Genomic DNA, 20,157 nt, shown 5'->3' with positions numbered 1-20,157 from the left:
TCCTCCCTCCCAGCTCTGGTGCTGTTTATTAGAAGGGAGGGGTGAGAGGGGAGCTGCAAGCTGCTTCCCAGCCTGAAATGAAGTGGGGAAGGGGCATGAGGCAGTGGGGCTCCAATCTACTCCCTCCCTCCCAGCCCTCCCTGCTCCAACTCAGGTTGGGCAAGCCCTAGCCTGCAACTCCCTCCCTCTCCCTTCCCTTCCTGCAGACAACACTGGGAGAGGAGTTGGACTGAATCAGCCCAGCCCTGATCATGGTGACAAACTGGTCCTAGGGAACAGAGGTTCCCTAAGGTGCTCCACCTTGGAACACCTTCAGTTGATCCCTCATTAGATGAGGGTTAATTAGCCATATGGTTGGCCACATTTAAAGCACTCTGGAGCTGTGCACTTCTGTCAGGGCACAGCAGTAGAGCACTTTTAGGGGGCCAATCACATGGTAAATATAATTTCTCTTAGCACCCAAAGTTACTCTCTCTTCAAAACAGAACTTGAGTCCTTCAGTGTCTAAGTCACTTGAAAGTATTATCCATAATCTGGATAAAATATGGGCTAATATTCATCAGTCTTTCTTGTCCAATAATGGCTGCATTTTCTTTATTTTATTATTTTAGAAATAAACATGAAACAACCTCCACAAAACTCAGTACATATGACTAAATAGATACAGAGTATTTTTAAGCAGGAAACATTTCATATTTGGACGCAGTACCCAATACAGAAAAGTGAAAAACGCTTTACAAATTCTGCAATACTTTCTCAAAGCAGAAGGTGCAGCTTTGCAATGCCTGAGGTACAAATAAGGGGCCCCTGCTTTTTTGGATGTGGACAAGTTGTTTGCAATTTAGATTAGAGTTACATTTGGAAATTTATAAATTGACAACTCGGAGCCAGTTGCTGTTCAGCCTCAATCAGAAAGAAATCTGAGCTACCTTGAAACCTGCATTCTGTTTCATGGAATTTTACCAGGAAATCAGAGTACTGAGTATTTGCAAAATGCCCCACAATAATCTCAACACTGAAGACCCTGACCCATTAAAGGACTTACTAACTCAAACCAGGAAATGTCTCACTGGACCAAATCCAGATATCCTTATTCAAACCTAGATTATAAATCCTCATCCATGATAAAGATGGAGGAGGAAGAGAAGGAGGTACCTTTGCACAGATATTTCCCCTCATTAACAGAATGGGAGGGAAGTCCTGTTCTGTTACCACTACTGCTGTCCTCTTCCACAAGGATGATCCTAATCACTCCTCTTTATAGCAGTGGTAGCATGGGTACAGTGGTAGAATGCCAAGAAATGGAGGGAGACGTTGCTTAGAACTTTGTATCTTAAGGTTTTCTGATGGTTTGGGCCTGGGTCATTAAGGCAAATATCTACCCCTAGGTAAAGTGGGGCATCGGTTGGACCCTTTTACTCAGTCCTTCCTCAAACTAAAAAGCATTGCAGTGGATGGCAGTTCTCCTTAGTACAGGTAGAGTAAATGTAGAGTAAGCAGCTTAGGTTTTGTCTCTTAATGTCTGCAGATGGCTGCACTGAATAGTCAAACTGTAACCAGCATAAAGATGAGAGAGAAAGAAACATCTTTAATAGATTTTAACATTTAGATTTCAATACATTTTTCTGAAATGTAAATATTAAGATCTACCTTGACACTGAGGGGAGAAGGGACTTGCTATTTCTTAAGAGTCTTCTAGTTTAAGGGTGAAGCGCACCGACCATAAAAGAGAATGCTGTTGGTTGCATTGTGTTTGATAAAGAAGAGAAAGGGGTGGTCAGCCTTGAAATCATGAGCACTTCCTCGACTTACCACAACCCCCGAACCTGCAGTTGCTTCAGTGCCCTCTTCATTAACATCCACATAAGACTTATGGAAGGCCCTGGACACATACAGTCCAGCAGGGTTTGACATTCCTGTTAAATCAGACTTTAAACTGAACACATCTAGCACTCCCATAACTTGTAGAATTGTCTTTAGGTTGTAACCTTCCTCCATTTTGAACCGGGGCAGATATACATTCACATTTTGTTTGTTCATATTAACTGAGCTGGTCCATTCTGCTAATTTCTCATAGGTGAGTGCACTTTCAAGCTGCAAAGGTAAATAAAAAGAGTCAAAATCACATTATGATGGGTTGAAAGAACCAAAGAACTGAGTGAGTAGAGCACAAACTGATGTTAAGGAAATGGTACACGGTTACAATGCCAAGTATGATTTTGTAAACAAAAAAACTGGATTAATGTCATAGGGAATTTATACACATGCTCTGGGAGCTGAGAGGGTAGGGAGGGAGGCATTTTAATTAGAGCAGCTCTAAGAGCCACTATAATTAAAGCATCCAGACTGTCACAGGTATCAGCATCCCCACGCTGAGAAAAGGTGGCAGGGGCGCTTTAACTAAAGTTCATCAAATGAGCTTCCCACCACCATTTTTCAGCACGGGGATGCTGATACACATGATGCTGTATTCTGCTAGAGCACAGTAGTTACCATGCTCCAGTAATTACCAGGCACTGTATTTACAGCACATCAATGCAGCCTCAATGTATGTGTAAATATGCCCATAGAGTTTTGCTAATAAAGCTGGTAGAAAAGCAGGAGGGGGAAAACATTTGTAAATGTTGTAAATCCTTTTTTAATCCATTTCAGTGAAATTTGAAAAATTCCAACCCCATTCCTGTTAAAATTGGGGGGGGGGGATTAAATGACTGTCCTATGTTTTCATCAAAATTATATATTTAATAACTTTTTAAATTAGAAAAATTCAGCCAGCCTTAATCAGCAGTATCTTGCATATTACATTTTGTCCACTGAAAACAAATTATACTAATATTAAGAAAAATAAACAGGTTCTGCTTTAATGCTGATCATTGCTTTGTCTACAAGGTTAAGTTAGGATCAGATTCATTGTTAAAAAATGGTGAAATGTCTACTCATGTCCAGGAACTCAGCAAGCATATGAACAGCGCAAGCTTGTGCTTACATCTAGTTATGGAGTTCCTTCACAGCCCACAGTAATGGGGAGAAAATATAATGAAACTCTACTATTGCTAATTACTTTCTGTCTCTACCATCCAGACAATAGGAAATATACAAAGGTGTGAGCCAAGGTATACAGGGGCCATCACATACGTATAAGAGATGGAGCCTTTACCTGTTCTAGGCCAGTGGAGTTATCACCAATGTCTTTTGGTAGAAGAATAAACATACTTAATTCATTGTCAATATATGGGAGCTCCAGCACTTCAAGAGGAGGTTCTTTTATGATGGCCAGTTTGAATGTACTATTCAGAAACATCATCTGCACACTCTTTATCTCATTCTGTAATACACACAACAGGTATTAAGAAAGAAAGCAGAAGATACTGAGTTCCTAGAAGAAATCTATATCTGGCTTGGTATTAAATCTTGCTTGAGTTATCAAAACTCAGAAAGCATATTCTTAGGAATGGTCAAAGTTTGAATTATCCACATTCAAGCACTAAATGTATCTCTGAGCTTATTTGACCTACAGAGCTGTACACTATGCTTGCCTGCCTCTCTGTTGCTGATCATTATAAATTACCTTACCAAGTTAAGGGGCCTGCTACACATTCAAATTAAAGCTGGATAGAAACAAGCTATAGACTTGTTACACCTTTTAAAGCACTAACTTTATAGTAGGTTGACTTTTTTATAGCTGGATAGTCATTTTTATTGTGTGAAAATTCCTTTGCATTGTGGCTGGTTTAAATGTATGTGCAATTAACCAGGTAATTGTGTAATATATGTAATATGCAGCAGGAGCCTAAGACAAAGCAAGATCCACCTTACCTGGATCCTAGAGGTAGGTATCTTTTCCTCCAATTCTCTCTCTCCAATTTATTTTTATTTTAATAGAAACTAGGAAACTTAAAAATGACACCCTAAAGAAATGTCCATATGCTAAAGAAAATGGCATTTCAAGCTCCCTGCATTGTTTTTTGGGTTTTTTGCTAGATTTCTAATATAAGGTTATAATATTCATCTTAAACATATTAATCTCAAGCTAAGAGTCATGTTTTTCTTTGTTGAGTGATGTAGTATCCTAAATCTTACATAAGAATATAACTTCTCATTGAATGAAGTCTTCTGTTCTGCTGCCATGATCTCCCTGCCTCCCATGCCCCTCTCTCCCCTCCCCCCGTTAGTGGCAAAACTCCTAACAACTTTTAACACCCAAATATAAACTTGCCCAAATATAAACTCCTTTCAGCATCTATCCAAAGTGATAGGAATGGTAACAATCTAACTATATTTGCATGCTAGGTTGTTGAAGTTGTCTGAAATAAGGCGGTTACCCCTCACTCTACCGGCCAAGAAATGGAAGGAATTTCTACCTCCCCCCCACCTCCCACCCCCCACACACCTTATTTTCTTTGGCCCTTGTCCATATTGTACCTTGTTCAGCCTGAAAGCTGTTTCCTTGGTCTTTTCTTTCTCAAATTTCAGTGCCCACTTTCCTTTGAAGTAGATAGCATTGACCAGCACAAGGACAACATTTTCATTAAAGGCATCAGAAGGGAACAATTTTTTTATTTTACCTTTTAAAATAATGAATTAAAGTGAATTAACGTACTTGATTCAGTCAGTCTCCTATAGCTAACTTTTACTAATGGAGTTATTTTGTAAGACAGTTAAAATAAGGTTTTTAAAATAAAAATTTTCAAATATATACATCTATACTTAACAATAATAGAGCATAGGAACCTTGATGAAGACTCAAACCAGTTTCACATGTGACTTGAATGTAAAACCATAACTGATTAAAAAGAAATGGAAAAAATCCTAAATTCCAGGGCAAGAATGAAGGACTCCCCTTTCTAGATGAGTTCCATAATTCTGAGCTACAAAGCCAGACTCATCTTTGATTGTGCTCTCTCTGGCCCCTTTACTCTTGTATTCTCAACTTTAACAAGAAAGGTGGAGGGTCTTCCACCTAAATTAGTTTTGAAACACCTCCAACCTATATTCCTAACTCATTCTGATAGAATATGTACTTAATATAGTATGTATATCCTGTTCTTACCATTTGTCTGATTTTCTACCCAGGAGTTAATTTTTATTCTGGCTTCCTGTGGAGCATTCACAAAGTCAATTTCTTCTAGCTCTGCATGGTACAGTGTCTTTGTGCAGCTTAAATATTGCTGTGAGGTAGGAAAGACAAGCATATTGTTACAGAAATCAGGCCAAAAACTCCATCTTCAAAACCAGTTTATATTGCACAATAGCATGATACGAATGAAAAACATCAATAAAAAAAGGTTAGTCTAAACACAATTTTGACAGAAAGAATTTTTAAGAAAACAATATTTTAAAATATGTTGCAGGGGTGTAGGTTTTAGCCATGTTGGTCTAAGGACATAGGCAGACAAGGTTCCTTGGGTGAATTTGATATCGTTTATTAGACCAATCCAAATAGTTGGAGAATAGTTATTAAGCAAGCTTTAGGGTTCAAAAACCCTTCGTCTGGCTAAGGAAGTTTCAGCAGTTGGTGTGCTCCAACTATTTGGGTTGGTCTAATAAAAGATATCAATTTCACCCAAGGAACCTTTTCTGCATATTTTAAAATACATATTTCTACCAAATATGATTTACCTTCTGTGTCATCCATTATATTAGCAGCTTTCTATATTTTCAAGATACAACTCAGAATTATAAACTGCAGGAAAAAATAGATGAGGCCAGAAAAAAGCACCTCACTTTAAGCTTTTAATTACATAATTAGACACGTGTCTGATTTTTTTTAAAACATTGAGCAACCAATAGTCTCTCTCAACTCCCAGGAGACTATTTTCAGAGACATAGTTGTGAGTTGAGTACCAAACCTTCATGGCTTTAAATTAAAACAAACTTAATTTTGTCTCTGGTGTAGAAATTATATAGGCAATGAACCACTATGTACGGTCACCGGCAGGTGGTATTTTAATTGCAGCATGGCTTTTTTTGTATTATGAAACCATTGTGCAATGTCCAGCACTTCACATGCAAAAGGCAGGCTGCCCAGAGAGGAAAAGCATGGCATGCCAGCTTGCACTGCTGGTGCCAATGACCAGCTGGGGGAGATCTCCAAGCTCAACACTGGTCCTCAGCCATAGGCAACTGGTAGGGAGGCACAGGGGGGCATGTGCCCCCCGACAGGGCCACCGCCACCACCGGAAGCTTCTGCAGGTGCTTGCCAGCCCTGTCCCCGCCACTAGCACCACTGGCAGCTTCTGTGGGTGCCCCCCACCCCGACTCAGGAGGCACCAGTCACCCATGTCCTCAGCAAATGGTAAGAGTTATAGGACCTAGCTAAAAAAAGTCTCCTACTCCCCTCCCCCACACCTGAGAGGTGGGCAAAGGGAGGGGTTCCTTCTGTCACCCCACGTTGAGAGAAGCACAGGGTAAGGGGGAAATTATTACCCCCTGAACATGGAGCCCATCACACAGGGAAATCCCTTCCCCAACATGGAGCACAGATGGAAGTTCTCTCTATCTCTCTTTGTGCCAGATTCCTTGCTGGGGAGGGCATTCTCCCTCACCTTGCACTTTGCTCAGCTCAACTCAGCAATTTCCCTGCACCTGACTCCTTGGGATGTAATTTCCCCTCCCCTCCCCTCCCCTCAATCCCCCACCTCCCGTGCTTTGCTCAACATGAGGGAACGAGACCTCTTGTCCATGCTCTACGTGGGAGAAGGAATTTCCTTGCATGCTGAGCTCCCTGCTGTGGGGATAATAATTTCCCCTGCATTCTGTGCTTTGCTCAGTGTATGGAGAGGAAATCTCCAGCACCTTGCTCTCATCTAGGAAGTGCTTCCACCCACATTGCTCTCTGTTGAGGGAGGAGGGAACTGAGTGTAAAAGGAATCCCCCCCCACACTGGAGTGGAATGTGTTTGACAGCCAAAGACTGTATTCAGAGCCCTGGCAGCTGGTAGGTCAGGTAGGAAGCAGTGCACCTTGGGGTGCCAAAGGACCTAGCAAAGAGTTATCACCAAATGTATGAGCTGCCACATGTTCCAATTAAAGCTTGATAGAAACCAGCTATCATTTTCTGCATTTTTCAAGCAATATTTTTGTCTCTGGTTAGCCACTTTTTTTAGCTTGAAGGCTATTTTTATCATGTGATAATTACTTTGAATGTGTAGCCAGTCTAAATGTATTGTCTAAATGTATTAACCAGTTAATTGTATGATAACTGTAACAGGAGTCAGTGGCCTAAGACACAGAAGCATGTGCACTGTAGGTAAATTTAAAAATGGTCATTACTATTATTATAGCCGTTAGACACAGGGAAAGCTTTGAGGAAAGATATGTGGGCCTACTTATTCCCATTGAAAAGGACTTTTGTCAAATTTTACTTTTTCAGGCGGATGTTTTCCAAATTCAGTCCCTGTTACCAGATGATAGTTTTTCTTGGTTTTGCTGATAAGCAGCAGGAAAAAAAGAAGTTATCCAGTTGTGAGTATTTGTTTAAAGAAGAGAGGAAAAGTACACTTCTGCTGGTTTTATAAAAAACTAACATACCAGTATATTTGTGACCAAGCTTACAGCTTTACTGTCTTTTATTAGAAACCAGCAATTTAGCAAAGAAAATATTTGGCTTGGACACATGCTTTTCACTGTCCAGAGACAAGCCGTTGAGAGTTGGCCGAGTCAAGTGCATTTAAACACTGCACATGATGATGATTTTTTTTCTAATTGTTCTTCCGAATTTCTACTGATTGAATATGCACAGCTGCAGGACAGTTGAATAGAAGTCAGGGTATGGGTTTGGCAATGCAGACTTCACCATATAGAAGTCACTGGATTTCAAAGGGCAGGGAAATTGATAGTAACGTGGAAGACCTACCTCATTCATATTGTGCACTGAATAAGCCTGAAGGAAGAATGCTCTGGGATTATGTCAGGTAAAGATTCATTATAATATGTACACAGAAGGGGGAGGAATTGAGATTACATGGCCTTTCATAAGTAATTTAGTAATACGTAATCAGTTTGCATCCTTAACATTCTTGTACTGCTACTCTGATCTAGAATTACTTGGTAGCATTAGCAGGTTCTGCTTCAGGCTATGTGTTAAAACTGAAGTTCATGTAACAGTTAGCAAGTAGAACTAGTTGGAAAGGTTGGAAAAGTTTTGGTGGAAAATACTGTTTTTGTCAGGATGTAACTGTTTTGGAATGTATTGATATTTATGCAAAATTCCCACAGAAATTTTTCTTAATGAATTTTTCTCAAGAAATGTTATCTCAAGCAATGTTGTTTTATATTTTATTTTAGGGGTTCTCAGCAGTTTGTTACTATTAATTATTTAATGATATGTTAGTAGTATTGCATGTGTTATATGACTGTACTTGACTTATTCTATTTTTGTCATACAGGTAAGTCAGTGGTAGTACATCATGTGAGATACCGACATCCTGAAATACCAAAAATACATAAAAGGGTAACAACGTTAAGAATTGTAGAACAGTGGTGAATTGTAGAATTGTAGAACCTTTTTGCCCAGAGGGCTAGATTAGCAGTGCCCAGTCTGTCCACAGGCCGGATTCAGCCGGTGTTCCCAATATGGCATCTGGGTGGGCATGGAGGGCACCATCTGGCCATGCAGAGGGGAGGACAGGGGGCAATCTGGTCCCAATGCAGCCTCACAAGGGAAAGGAGCTTGACCCAGCCCCATGGAGAGGGAAGAGGCTGTGGTCAGGCCTTGACCTGACCTGCAGAGAGGAAAGGGGTCATGGACCAGGCCTGGGGGGTGGAAGGGGAAGGGACCATGGCCTGGCTCCAACTTTGCCCCATGGGGGAAGGGGGCATGGCCTGGCCCAACCTGGTCCCATGGGAGGAAGCAGGCATTCCCCAGCCCTATGGAGGACGAGAGGGTATGACCAGGCCACAACCTTGCCATACATGGAGTGAATGGAGTGGCCTAGCCCTGATCCAGAATGGGAGGGAGGATGCAGAGGGGGGCGTTATGGCCTCGCCCCATGGGAGAATGAGGTCACAGCTTGGCTTGGCCCCAACTGGCCATATGGGGCTTGGAGTTTGGGAATTTGACAGGGAAGAGGGTGGCCATGTTAATGGCCACCACTCCCCTGCTGCCAAACTTCCTGACCTATAGCAAGCCCAACAGGGAAAATGCCATGGCCTGTGGGCTGGAGGTTGAGCACCTCTGTTCTAGAATAACATTTCTCTAGAACTGAAAATGTTCAGGCATTTCATTTCAGATTTCTATCTACAGACTTTTTTGTGGGAAATTGTGAAAGTATTTCTCCTTCTGAATTGCAATGAAACAAAATTTTAAATCTACATATCTACAAAACACAGCTGAGTATCAACCAGATCTAGCAAATATGATTATAGTTCTATCTATCTATCTATCTATCTATCTATCCTCTTCTCCACAACTCCTCTTTGAAAATGGGAATATATATACAAATACATGGAACATCTTGATGGGAAATGCCCTAATTGTGCCATTTTGATAGAAGGCCATTATATTTTAAGATAGACAGTAAGTTTAGTGAACGTATTACCCTCACTGTCTATTAACATGGACACCATTGCAGCTTACCTTACAAAATGCAAAAGTGATCTCCGCATATAGCCTGTTGGCAATGCTTAGAGAATAATCTGAGTTGGGTTTGTAAATTGCTGATAAGAGTGCCTGGAATTGGTGATGGACTCCTTCAGCTTCACACTTCAAACAAAAAAATAAACAAATCTTTAGTGAGGTCAACCATTCTTTATGAAGTCATGTGATACACAATCTGTACTCTGATATTCACCAGCTGGTGTCTGAATTGTGACACGTTTCACAATTCAACAATTCTGGGTATAATTCGAAGACCCTGGCCCTGATCTCCCGTGGGCTGAAATGCCATGGAATCCCCCCCATTATTCAAAAAAATCAATTAATGATTAATCTTTAGCTGCCTCCCAGGTTTATTCCATCCCTTTTGAAAATGTGCTTTTTCTTTCCCAACCTTCTCACTATCATACTCAGCCCAAGAGGCCACAGTGCAATTATACCAAGATCCGGTATTGCCTAAATCCTGTTTTTGCAAACTTCTTTCTTTGGTTCCCCCTGTTAGCAATCAAGGGTGCAGAAAAAAAGAACTCTACTAACAGTTCACTAGGACTTGTTAAAGTTTACCAGGACTTTTTTGTTAAAAAACCCAAAAGGAAGGGACCAGACAGTCCCAGGCATGGAAGAGTGAGTACAGAAATGTTTTTGATCCCAGATTTAAGAGATGAGTGGAGACATGAAACCATTCAGCCAATAAGCTGGTCACTTTCACAGTTAATTGTAATAATTCATTTTCAGGTTGTCACATTCTTGGTTTTAAACCAAGACCAAAAAAGTCTTGGTTTTTATACATTGATGGACAGGGGTTATTTGTTTAAAAGCATGACCTGACAATGCCTGTTAAACAGCAAAACTGTGTGCTCTTTTTAGTGTAAATGTATAAGGCATCATAAAGGAGAATCTGCCTGGTTCTGTAAAGAAAGATGCTAGGGTGTATCCGCTGCTTCACCTCAGCACTGCCATCTTGACTAGTCCTTCCAGTTCCTGGAGTTGCAGTACTCGAAACATCATGAAAGTGAAACACCTGCAACATAAATGCCATGTTTCTGTAGTTGTATGCAGTATAGAACAATTCCTCAGAGCTGAAATGGAGCACTACAAATTCAGCACAAGCCAGTAAAGACATATTGCTTAAGGAAAGCCCAATTCTCCATCTTTCCTTGGTTCCATTTAAACGGAGATCAGGTTCTCTTAAAGAGAGACCTTATGGAAAGGGAAGGCCTGAGACATTTCTAGTAGCCATCAGTGAAAGAAAGTCCATCAACCATCCTGAGGTCTTGACTGGTGAATGATAGGGCACAATCAGTTCCTCAAGCAGTAACGTGTTCACTGAACAAGCCACACCTATTACAGAATTTGATTAGATTTATTTTAATGAATTAAGACAAAGCTGTGGCATTGCCTCAAGCCTTGTATATTGAATAATATACCAGGACCAGCTAAGGGAAAACATCTCCCTATGGGGCAGTAGCTGAGGGGTGGGCCCACAGGTAGCAGCTGTAACTCCAGCGTCTGCCAGTGCAGTGGGGGACATTGGCTGGAAGCATCCCCACCACCCAGCACCTTGTGGCAGACTAAGAGATGGGGTCCACCCCTGGAAGTGCCAGGCAAGCAGGGCTGCTTCCATCCAGCATCCCCTGCCATGCCAGTGGAGGCCTGCCCAACCTACTGGGCAGTGGGGGGTAGGGCGCAAATGAGGTGGGGACCTGAGACCCCCGCCCTGGGCACCCCAGCTGGGGTCTACACCATGGTGGGGGGAAGGCCAAGAGTCATGGCCATTACCTCTACCCTGCAGCCCAGCTGCAAGGAGCTGCAAACATCCTGCTCCACCCCCAGCTCAGCATGGCTCTCAGGCCCATTCCTTCCTGCCAGTGTCAGCAAAGCTGAGCAGAGCCAGGATGGGGTGCAGGGAGGAGCAGGCAGGCTCCGCCTCCCACTGCTGTCCTCAACCTGACTGTGGGTTGAGTAAGTAAGACTGTGTCTTTGAGAGAGTGTGTGTGTGTGCGCGCACACAGCCCTCAACAGCTCACCAAAACTCATTAAGTGGCCCTCCAGGCCAAATAATTTTTCACCCCTGCACTAGTTCATCTCTGTGTTTTTCTCTTGATTCACAATATTATATATATCTTTTTAATAGGAAACAACATATAAACAGAAAGGATCAAAGTAAAAAGAATGTGTATTTTGTAAATTTGGTCATTATAACTTAGGAGCTTTTGCCTTGTTAGAATATTTTTGGAGTTCTGGATATTGTAAGCAAAGTAACAAATAATGACACCTACCAGACCCATGCCAATAAAATGTAAGAAGCCTACCTCTTTTATCTGTTTGGCTGTATTGCCTCTGGCACCAAGGAGGACCATGCCCAGGACAGCTGAGATGCTCAAAGGGGAGAAGAAGATATTTTTATCGGTGTTTTCTGTCTTCAGCGCTTTGAAAAAGTCTAGGCAGAATTTGGTATTTGCTGTGCTGAGCAAGTCCATGATGAAATCAGCAAAGCCTAGGAGAAGAAAATCAATACTCTTTTTGTTCAGCCTTCTTAGCTGAAAGATCTTGATAAGTGAAAAGCCTTTCTGAGACTTCTTGGCTCCTCAGAGCATTGAAATCATAACTGGCAAGTTCCTGTGACTTGCCCAAACCTAACATTTCATAATAAACTGCAACTTGCATTTCATCAGTATCAGCTCATCTCTCCCCTTATAAAAATGAAGATACAAACTAATATTGTTATTTACTTAGTCCTACCCTTGCATTGTTCAGTCCAATTTACATTTGTTTCTTAGATATTCTTGCCCAAAGGCACCTGGACATCCTGAGCAGCATTAATTATGATCCTACATAATCCAGTACACCCCACCTTTCCATTCCAGGAACAAAATGTGCCCTAAACAATTAATTGAGTAATCCTCATGCCCAACAGCGCTGTGAGAAGTTATTTTAATTCTATACTAATCAGCAAGGTCTCCCATAAATCAGTCTTTAACCACTGTTGGCACAGAAGGAGCTGGATCTTTAGGTCTTACTGAAACCTGCCCACAACACAAAGGGGTTTACGTGCCTCAGTAGCTGAGATCTGTAGTTTTGGAGTTCCTAGCTTAAAATGTTTAAATCTGATACTCAGACAATTTAGCTCTTGCCCTGTATTGGTAATAATGTGCCAAATTCCCTCATGAAATTGAAATTGGTGACCAGAAAAGAAGCTGGCCTCCTATGTTCTACATATTAGGACCTCTTTGGAGATGTTCTCCATTTCTACAGATACTGTGCACATAGTTCTCATTACAGTCATGGTGGAGTTTTGTGTATGCAACAAAGACGGAAATAGGCTCTTCAAAAAATGTGGCACCAGTTCAGCCTTTATGCACTCAACAGCTACTGAAATCAACAGACCATCCATGCCTGCAGTGAGGGCAGACTCATACCCTATAGGTGTCACTTTTCATGGTCTGGTCGTCTTTTAAATTCTTTTTTATAATCTCAACCCAGGGGAAGGCTTCTGGTCTCAATGAAATCAATTGGAATCCTAGTTAAACATATTTCTCCTCTTTTATTTCAGAGAATGATACATACATTTTAAAAATCCCAATATGAAAGTTTAATTGAATTAAATTAAAGATACAGGACTATTTGGCTCTTACTCAGCATAGAAGTTCAGCAACCTTGATAGCAAGGAAGCCAAAAGTGAGCAATATTTCAGGATTAATCTGCTTCATACAAAGCAAGGACCACTTCCCTGCGAAGTTCCTTCCAGGTTTTGGCCACCCTAAAGCAATATTTTACAGTTAGGGTGGACAAAACCTGGAGCCAACTTCCCAGGGAAGTGGTCCTCGCCCCTACCTTGGGCAAATTCAAGAGGAGGTTGCACAATCACCTGTCTGGGGTCTTGTGAACCCAGCATTCATTCCTGCCTGTGGCAGGGGATCAGGCTAGATGATCTCTTCAGGTCCCTCCTGACCCTAGCTACTATGAAACTATGAAATATACTAGTTAAACAGGTTGGTACCTTGCTAAGTGAAGTAGTGAACACCGCTATATGACTTCCCCAGAGAGGGGTGAAGGCTCTTTTTTCAATAGTATTTTTCAGTTTGTAGACCCTGCCCAAATGAGTGTCTTTTTCTTTGTCTCTCTGGTATCTTGGGCACTACTATAATAATTCCTTTTGTGGGAAAAACCTACACCATCTGTCTCTTTTAAGTAGCACTTCTTAAAAATACATTACAGAGATTGACTGTCCAGGTAGCCACAGAGGGGTGTAAAGGTACGTATTCATGAATGCAAATAACTATATATCCTGAGCATGAGAAGTCTTAGTGCAGGTATTCTGGAAAAGGATTTATTCCTGCTAGTACTTAAGATTTGGTTTCCAGTGATACTTGCAATTACAGCCTGCCAATCCAGATACCTTCAAACAAGAAGAGCTGTGATTCATTTTATTCCCCAGAGTATTCAAGATTTTTTTCCTGTGTTCCCCGAATTCTACTTGCAGGAGCTAGAGCTGTACCTTCATGTACCTGAGGCTAGTAATACTAATACTGTCTCCCAAAATGGTACAGTGAACTAATGGATTATTTCTTAAATCCACAGAAATTTTTCTATCAGATATACTTCAGGGCTACCTGAACCAGAATTGCCAGCCCAATAAAATGAAAGGAATCAGCTTGTTGTAGCGAATGAAAATGTACCAGATAGTATGTCACTGGAATGATGCAAGCATGACCCACCCATTCTGTTTCTCTTTGATAATCTAGGTGCGGTGTTCATTTTTAAAATAAACTCCTGGAGATTCCAGAAGACGTACCTAGACAAAACAAGAGGCGTGTGTCCATAACACTTTAAAGCAGGCTAAATGCTTTGGCACTGCTTTAATGGTGTCGGTGTTTGCACACCTCAGTGGTGTATTGCATATAAATTCCAGCCACCGCAGAAAATCTGGCGGCATAATGCTCCTTCAGTGACTTGGGATGCAGCAAACTAAAACTCCTTGAAGGAGCTTGCTGCTCCTGCAGCCATGGAGTGAAGCACTGGGCTCCGTGCAGCTCAGGGGCTCTGCAGGAAGCCCTGCAGGCAGCCTGGCAGCAGCCTGGGAAAGCAGGCTCCACCCAAGAAAAGCAGCATGCCTGAACTCCCCCCACCGCCTGACCTCGCCTGCCTGCCTGAGCTGTGCAGGGTCCTGGTGCTTCCCTCCATGGCTGCGGTGCCCCCCCAGGGCCACCTGAGACAGGTGCCTGGGGGCGGGTGCCACCGCTGCTGTGGGGAGAAGTACCAGCCCCCCCGTAGTCCAGGGACTGCTGCGCCCACCAGCAGCTCGCCCTTCTCTCCCCACCAGAGAGACAGGTAAGTCAGCAGGGGTGCACGCGACATGGGGGTTTAATCAGCCCTAAATTGAAGCAGTGTTTTTTAAAACCCACCACTTCAATTTAGGGCCCCCATTTCATCTACACACACCCAGAAATTCTAGATGGTCTTGATATTTAACTACTGCACACACTAAGTAAACCTGAGCAATACAGACTTCCTTTTAATGCACACTAATAACACATTAGTTAACATCATAAAGAAAGAACCACTTTTTATGTGAATTTTTCTTTTTGCATAGCATATTCTGTGAACAATAATAAAACAAATATTGCTCGTCAGAAATGCTCATAAAAAAAACATGTCTATAATCATAGAGGTAGTAATACTAAACTAAAGCTTAAACTGTAACAATATTTACCTTCTCTTCTGCAGATCTGATGTTAACAGCTTGTTTCGATTGGCTTGGTGTCCTGTGGACTGCTGCAATATAAAGGCTTAGCCACTTCCACTAGTAGGCATATAATTTTAATTCACACTCCAATTTGTCTTCTGGTCTATTGCAGGTCACTAATGTCATGAGGGAATTTTTTTGTGTGTACGGTAATATTTTAATGGAATATTAGTCACTTTTTCTGTCTCTTAACATAGTTGGAGACTCAGTCAATTTTATACTTCTGGCTGGAAAATTTCTACCTACTGTTGTTATAAGAAACATACAAAAATAACAGAAAGTGAAAGAGCTGAGATCTTGGTTTTTCTCTTGGGAATAAATCCTGCAGTCAGATCCCTCCATTGATTAGAAACACTCATAAACATGCACAAACATGTATCTTAGTTTGCATTCACTTTTCTACATGGCTGTGACAGAGTAACCAGAAAGGGAAGCATAACGATTAATGAGTGGGACTGTTAAATCATCAGGTTTGACAGAAGATCTTGAGGTCAGGTATGGCAATTCTCTGTGCTGCTGAGGACTCCCTTATGCTAGAAAAGCCAAATGTTTTCCTACAGAGCAGGTTTACCATCACTTGCTTTACCCCCACTTATAATGCAAAGAGCTAGATTACAGAGGATATGCCTTTATTTAAAAAAAACAACACACAAAGCTTTTTTTCCCTTTTCTTTTTTAACCACTCAATAGTGCATATTTCTGATGTGACCAGTATACATCCCCCCCGCAACATACCCTATTGTGCCTCACTCCCACCCTCATGGGTGGAAGGGCCCAGCCCCACTACCATGTAACTTCCGGATACGGCTCCTGCTGCTGCAGCTGCCAGGAGACCTTCTTGGCTCCCCCAGTGTCCTGTTTGCTCCAGGCAGCAGGTAGGGAAGCGGTGGGGGTGGGGGAAGAGCAGGAGCTGCAGCTGGGTGGGGGCAGGGAACATGGGGCTGGGGCTGGCGGCAGTGCAGAGCCCACACCCGGGGGGGGTGGCAGGAGCATGGAGCTCGGGTGGGCAGAATGTCAGTGTGAGGGAGGGTGGGTGGTGTGGCCAAGTGTCTCTGTCACAGGAGTTCCCCACATACACATGCAGTTCCCACACTCACATGCCACCGAGGGAAGCCCTGCGTGGGAGCCGGCTGCCTTCCCCACCCCCTGCCACGCAGGTCCCAGGACTTCAGTGGAAGTGGAGGGGAGCCCCGGCCCCTGCTTCCATGCAGAGTCTCAGGACCTACGTGGCAAGGGGTGGGGAAGGCAGCTGGATCCAGCATGTGGAGCTTCCCCCAGTGGCACATGAGTGTGGAAGCTGCACATGTGCACGGGGAACCCCCACAATAGAGGCAGCTGACCGGGCTGCATTCCTCACCTGCGCACACAGCGCTGGCTGGAGCTGTATGCTGCTGGCTGCCAGCACCTGTACCTGCCCTGGGCACGAGTTCCCCAAGTGCCTCTGTCTGCTGGTGCTGCTGCTGCTGCTGGCAGCAAGGCCTGAGTGCTATGGGGGGAGGGGTTCCTACATCCTCTCCACCCTCCCTCACACCCCATAAATCTCACACACCCACACCCTGCCCCCACAACCCACACATATTCCTGCCCCCAACATACTCTATGCCCTGCACATACAGCCACACCCCCTCACAAAACCCTTCACATCTCCCCACACCCCACTATTCACAACCCCCAGCCACACCACACCACACCCCACCTCCACACAACATACAAGACTAAGACTTTATTTTTGAGCTATTATGGAATCACCTCTATATACAGTACGTAAACATAAATCAGGACAAATATTTGTTGTAATAAGATGAAAATATGTTATAGTAGCTGTTTGACTTTTAGTGCATGGTTTGGTTTTTCTCTGGTTCCAGGATGGCAAACCCCGCCTCCCAAAAGAAGTATTCCTGGGGGGCAAGGGGAGGGACTTCTGGTGGCAAAGGTCAGGGGCTAGGGGTGGGGCTTTCAGTCCCAAGATGGCAACCAGGGGGTGGGGCAACCCATGAGGCCCTCAACAGCTCACCAAAACTCATTAAGCGGCCCTCCAGCTGAAATAACTGCCCAACTGTGGCCTAACCTATGGGCCAATCAGCACCAATGGTTGGGGCCAGCAGAGCACATCCAGGAAATAGCTGCAAAATTTGCTCTTTATGCCGTAATGAAGCTGCAAAAAATGTTTAGTTTCACTGTAACTAGGTCCCTAATTATATATGTATATAAAACAATATATAAACACTCAATGTACAATACATATATAAATATACTCTATCTAGCTATCTATTATATAACTTGGACTTCTGATTCCTTGTTTTTAGTTTCCTTTTTACCTTTGATTCCTAGTTTCCTAGCCCAGCTAATAAATCCAGTCTGGATCCCTGCCTCCTGTTCCTGTCACCTCTGCCCCAGCTTCATGGTTCTACCCAAGATCACTGCCTATATTTATGTAAGCCTGATGAACAATCTGGCTCACAACGCCCCTTTCTTTTTTTCATTCTAGTTAAATCTACTCTTTCTGGCTAAACACATCCGTCATTTCAAGCTCCCATTAATATGGGTTGAGTTGATTTTTATTCTCCATGTTGAAGCTGGGGAGAAATTCTTCCATATTGCTGATATTCATGTGATGTGGGTGGGTCCAGGCTATTAATTTCTCCTATGCAAGTCCCTGTTTCAACTATAGATGAACAAAAATAATGAGAATCTGAATCATGTGGTTAGGAATCAGAAAGATACTGAGTCATATGAAAGGTGGGTAAATGGTTTTCTCTCACACTGTAGCTACCATGTAGACTACAATCTGTACTATGGAAACTGAAATGCTGGAAACAGTAGCATATAGTCCACTAAATATTTCCAAATACCTATTTCTCCATCCTTAAAAAAGAACGAAATTCAACTCTATAGATGTGAAAGCTGGATCCCCAGTAGACATCAAAACTGGACTTAGTTTGATCTTGTACTACTACAATCAGTGGCATAGCTGCTGAAGGAACATGATGGAAGAAGGTCAAATGTTAAGTTTGGCAACTGATAGGTATCCACTATGGATCTGCCTATAAGTGATATATAATGGTAGTATTAAATTACTACATTTCTCCTTTAGACTAGCCTGCAGAGGTATTAATTCCTCTGAAAAACAAGAGAGTACTATTTATGGCAAGTATGTGCTGACCATGTTTACATTGGCATTGTTCCCTATTTTGACAATTAAATGGCTGATGTGCTGACCAAGATTGCATGGTCATTGTTTTCCATTTTGAGATGAATTCTCTCCCATATTTTCTGGAAAATCAAGAGAAACAAGAATGCTTTAAAAAAGCATGCCTTCCTCTCTGATATTCAACCTACTTCACAGCCTGTAAGAAAGGGGACAAGGTTAATTAAGGTATTTTTGTCCAATGCTGTCTGTCCGGGTATGCAGACAGATCTTGTGTGTTCATATTGGTGATAACAAACTAGGTATATCATCTGTATCTGTCTTAAGTCAGTGTAGTCTGCTGGCAGCAGCATGTACAGAACAAGGTTTTTGGCTTTGTAATGAAGTCCAAGCCTCTAAAGATGACCTGTGATTATCATGACTGCTTCATGGATGCCCCTCCAGTACATCATCTTTACTGGTTTACTCGTATCTGAAAACAATTGAAGATAATAACCAAATAAGAAAGCCACAGCAATTTCTCCTGTACGAAAACCATTGTTTTTCACGTGTCTAATATTAGCTTTGATCTAATTGCTGCATTCCCCATTCAGGGCCAGAACCTCACCTCCCAGAGGAAGGAATAACCATAGCTCACTCTATATGTAAATAAAACTGGCAGGTAGCTAGTAACATTTGTTGGTACTGCTGGAAAGGTTGGCGGGCTGCAGAGGTGCATCTGGGGGGAGGGGCAATGGTGCACCCCACTTTGATTCCTGGTTCACCAAAGTTTAAAATCAACTGCCTGACAGTGGCACCAGCATTTCTAGTCAGCCAGTGCAGGCATTGACTTCATGGTTCATTATCATCTCCCTGATCCCTTCTAAACTGTTCATTCCACAGATGTTAACAACCCTCTCTTATGTTTAATGGTCTTGATGTTCCACCAGTCAATCTATCCTTTGTTCTGCGGTCCTGCTGTCTGTTCGCTGCTCCTGGTAATGAAGCTCCATTTCACAGCCCTGCAGATTGGTTTTTAACTCATTTCAATGAAGTTATATTTGTTTTTGTTTCAATTTTAAACTGAATATTACAGCCCTATGCCCCCAGCATATTAGTAAAGCGTCTATCTAATGTTTAGCTGGAGAAAAAATATGTGCTGTTTTATATGTGATAATGAACCTCACCGCCTGCACCCCACTGTTCAAAATCTTATATCTGCCCATAGTGGGCTGTTTTTATTTACATACAGAATTTTTCACAGGCCATTATTCTATTCATTACTTAGCTCAAGCTTCTTTCTCAGACCTGAAGAAGAGTAGTTTATGCCTGAAACCTTGTCTCAAATCTCTCCCACCCATGTAGCTGGTCCAGTGAAAATACCCCCCAAATATATCCATGCCTCTCATGCTGTTGCTTACTTACATTTTTTCACTCTGCCCAGCAGATTTAAAATAGGGTGCCAGCTTCTAGGGGCTACTGGAATGTGAAGAACTCAATCATAATTAACCATTAGAAGTGATGCTTGCATTGTTATTAAATTTATGAATCACATTTATGTTCCAGTCATCTGTGGCAAGGAGAAACTGAGCAGGGTGTGTAAGTAAGACTTTAGACAGAAGTGTAACGGGGAACCTATAGCTCCTGTTACTGAGAGAGAGAAAACAGAGGCAGACCGTGCCCAGGCAAT

At 42.4% G+C, this 20,157-nt stretch overlaps 1 protein-coding gene across 1 annotated transcript; it reads right to left on the bottom strand.

The window, feature by feature from the left end:
* Positions 1-586: 586 nt before the first annotated feature.
* LOC102370513 (serpin B4-like) lies at positions 587-12,144 on the bottom strand. Its single transcript, XM_006037779.2, has 7 exons — positions 11,907-12,144; positions 10,541-10,615; positions 9,577-9,702; positions 5,051-5,168; positions 4,423-4,565; positions 3,158-3,325; positions 587-2,094 (listed from the first exon to the last, which is right to left on the bottom strand). The coding sequence occupies exons 1-7, from the start codon at positions 12,072-12,074 to the stop codon at positions 1,696-1,698; spliced, it is 1,197 nt and encodes a 398-aa protein (XP_006037841.1). The 5' UTR covers positions 12,075-12,144; the 3' UTR covers positions 587-1,695.
* Positions 12,145-20,157: the final 8,013 nt, after the last annotated feature.

Source organism: Alligator sinensis, unplaced genomic scaffold (genome assembly GCF_000455745.1).
Source record: "Alligator sinensis unplaced genomic scaffold, ASM45574v1 scaffold491_1, whole genome shotgun sequence".
NCBI lineage: Eukaryota > Metazoa > Chordata > Crocodylia > Alligatoridae > Alligator > Alligator sinensis.
Note: the sequence above shows the minus strand (reverse complement) of the source record. Positions and strands in the feature narration are given on the sequence as shown.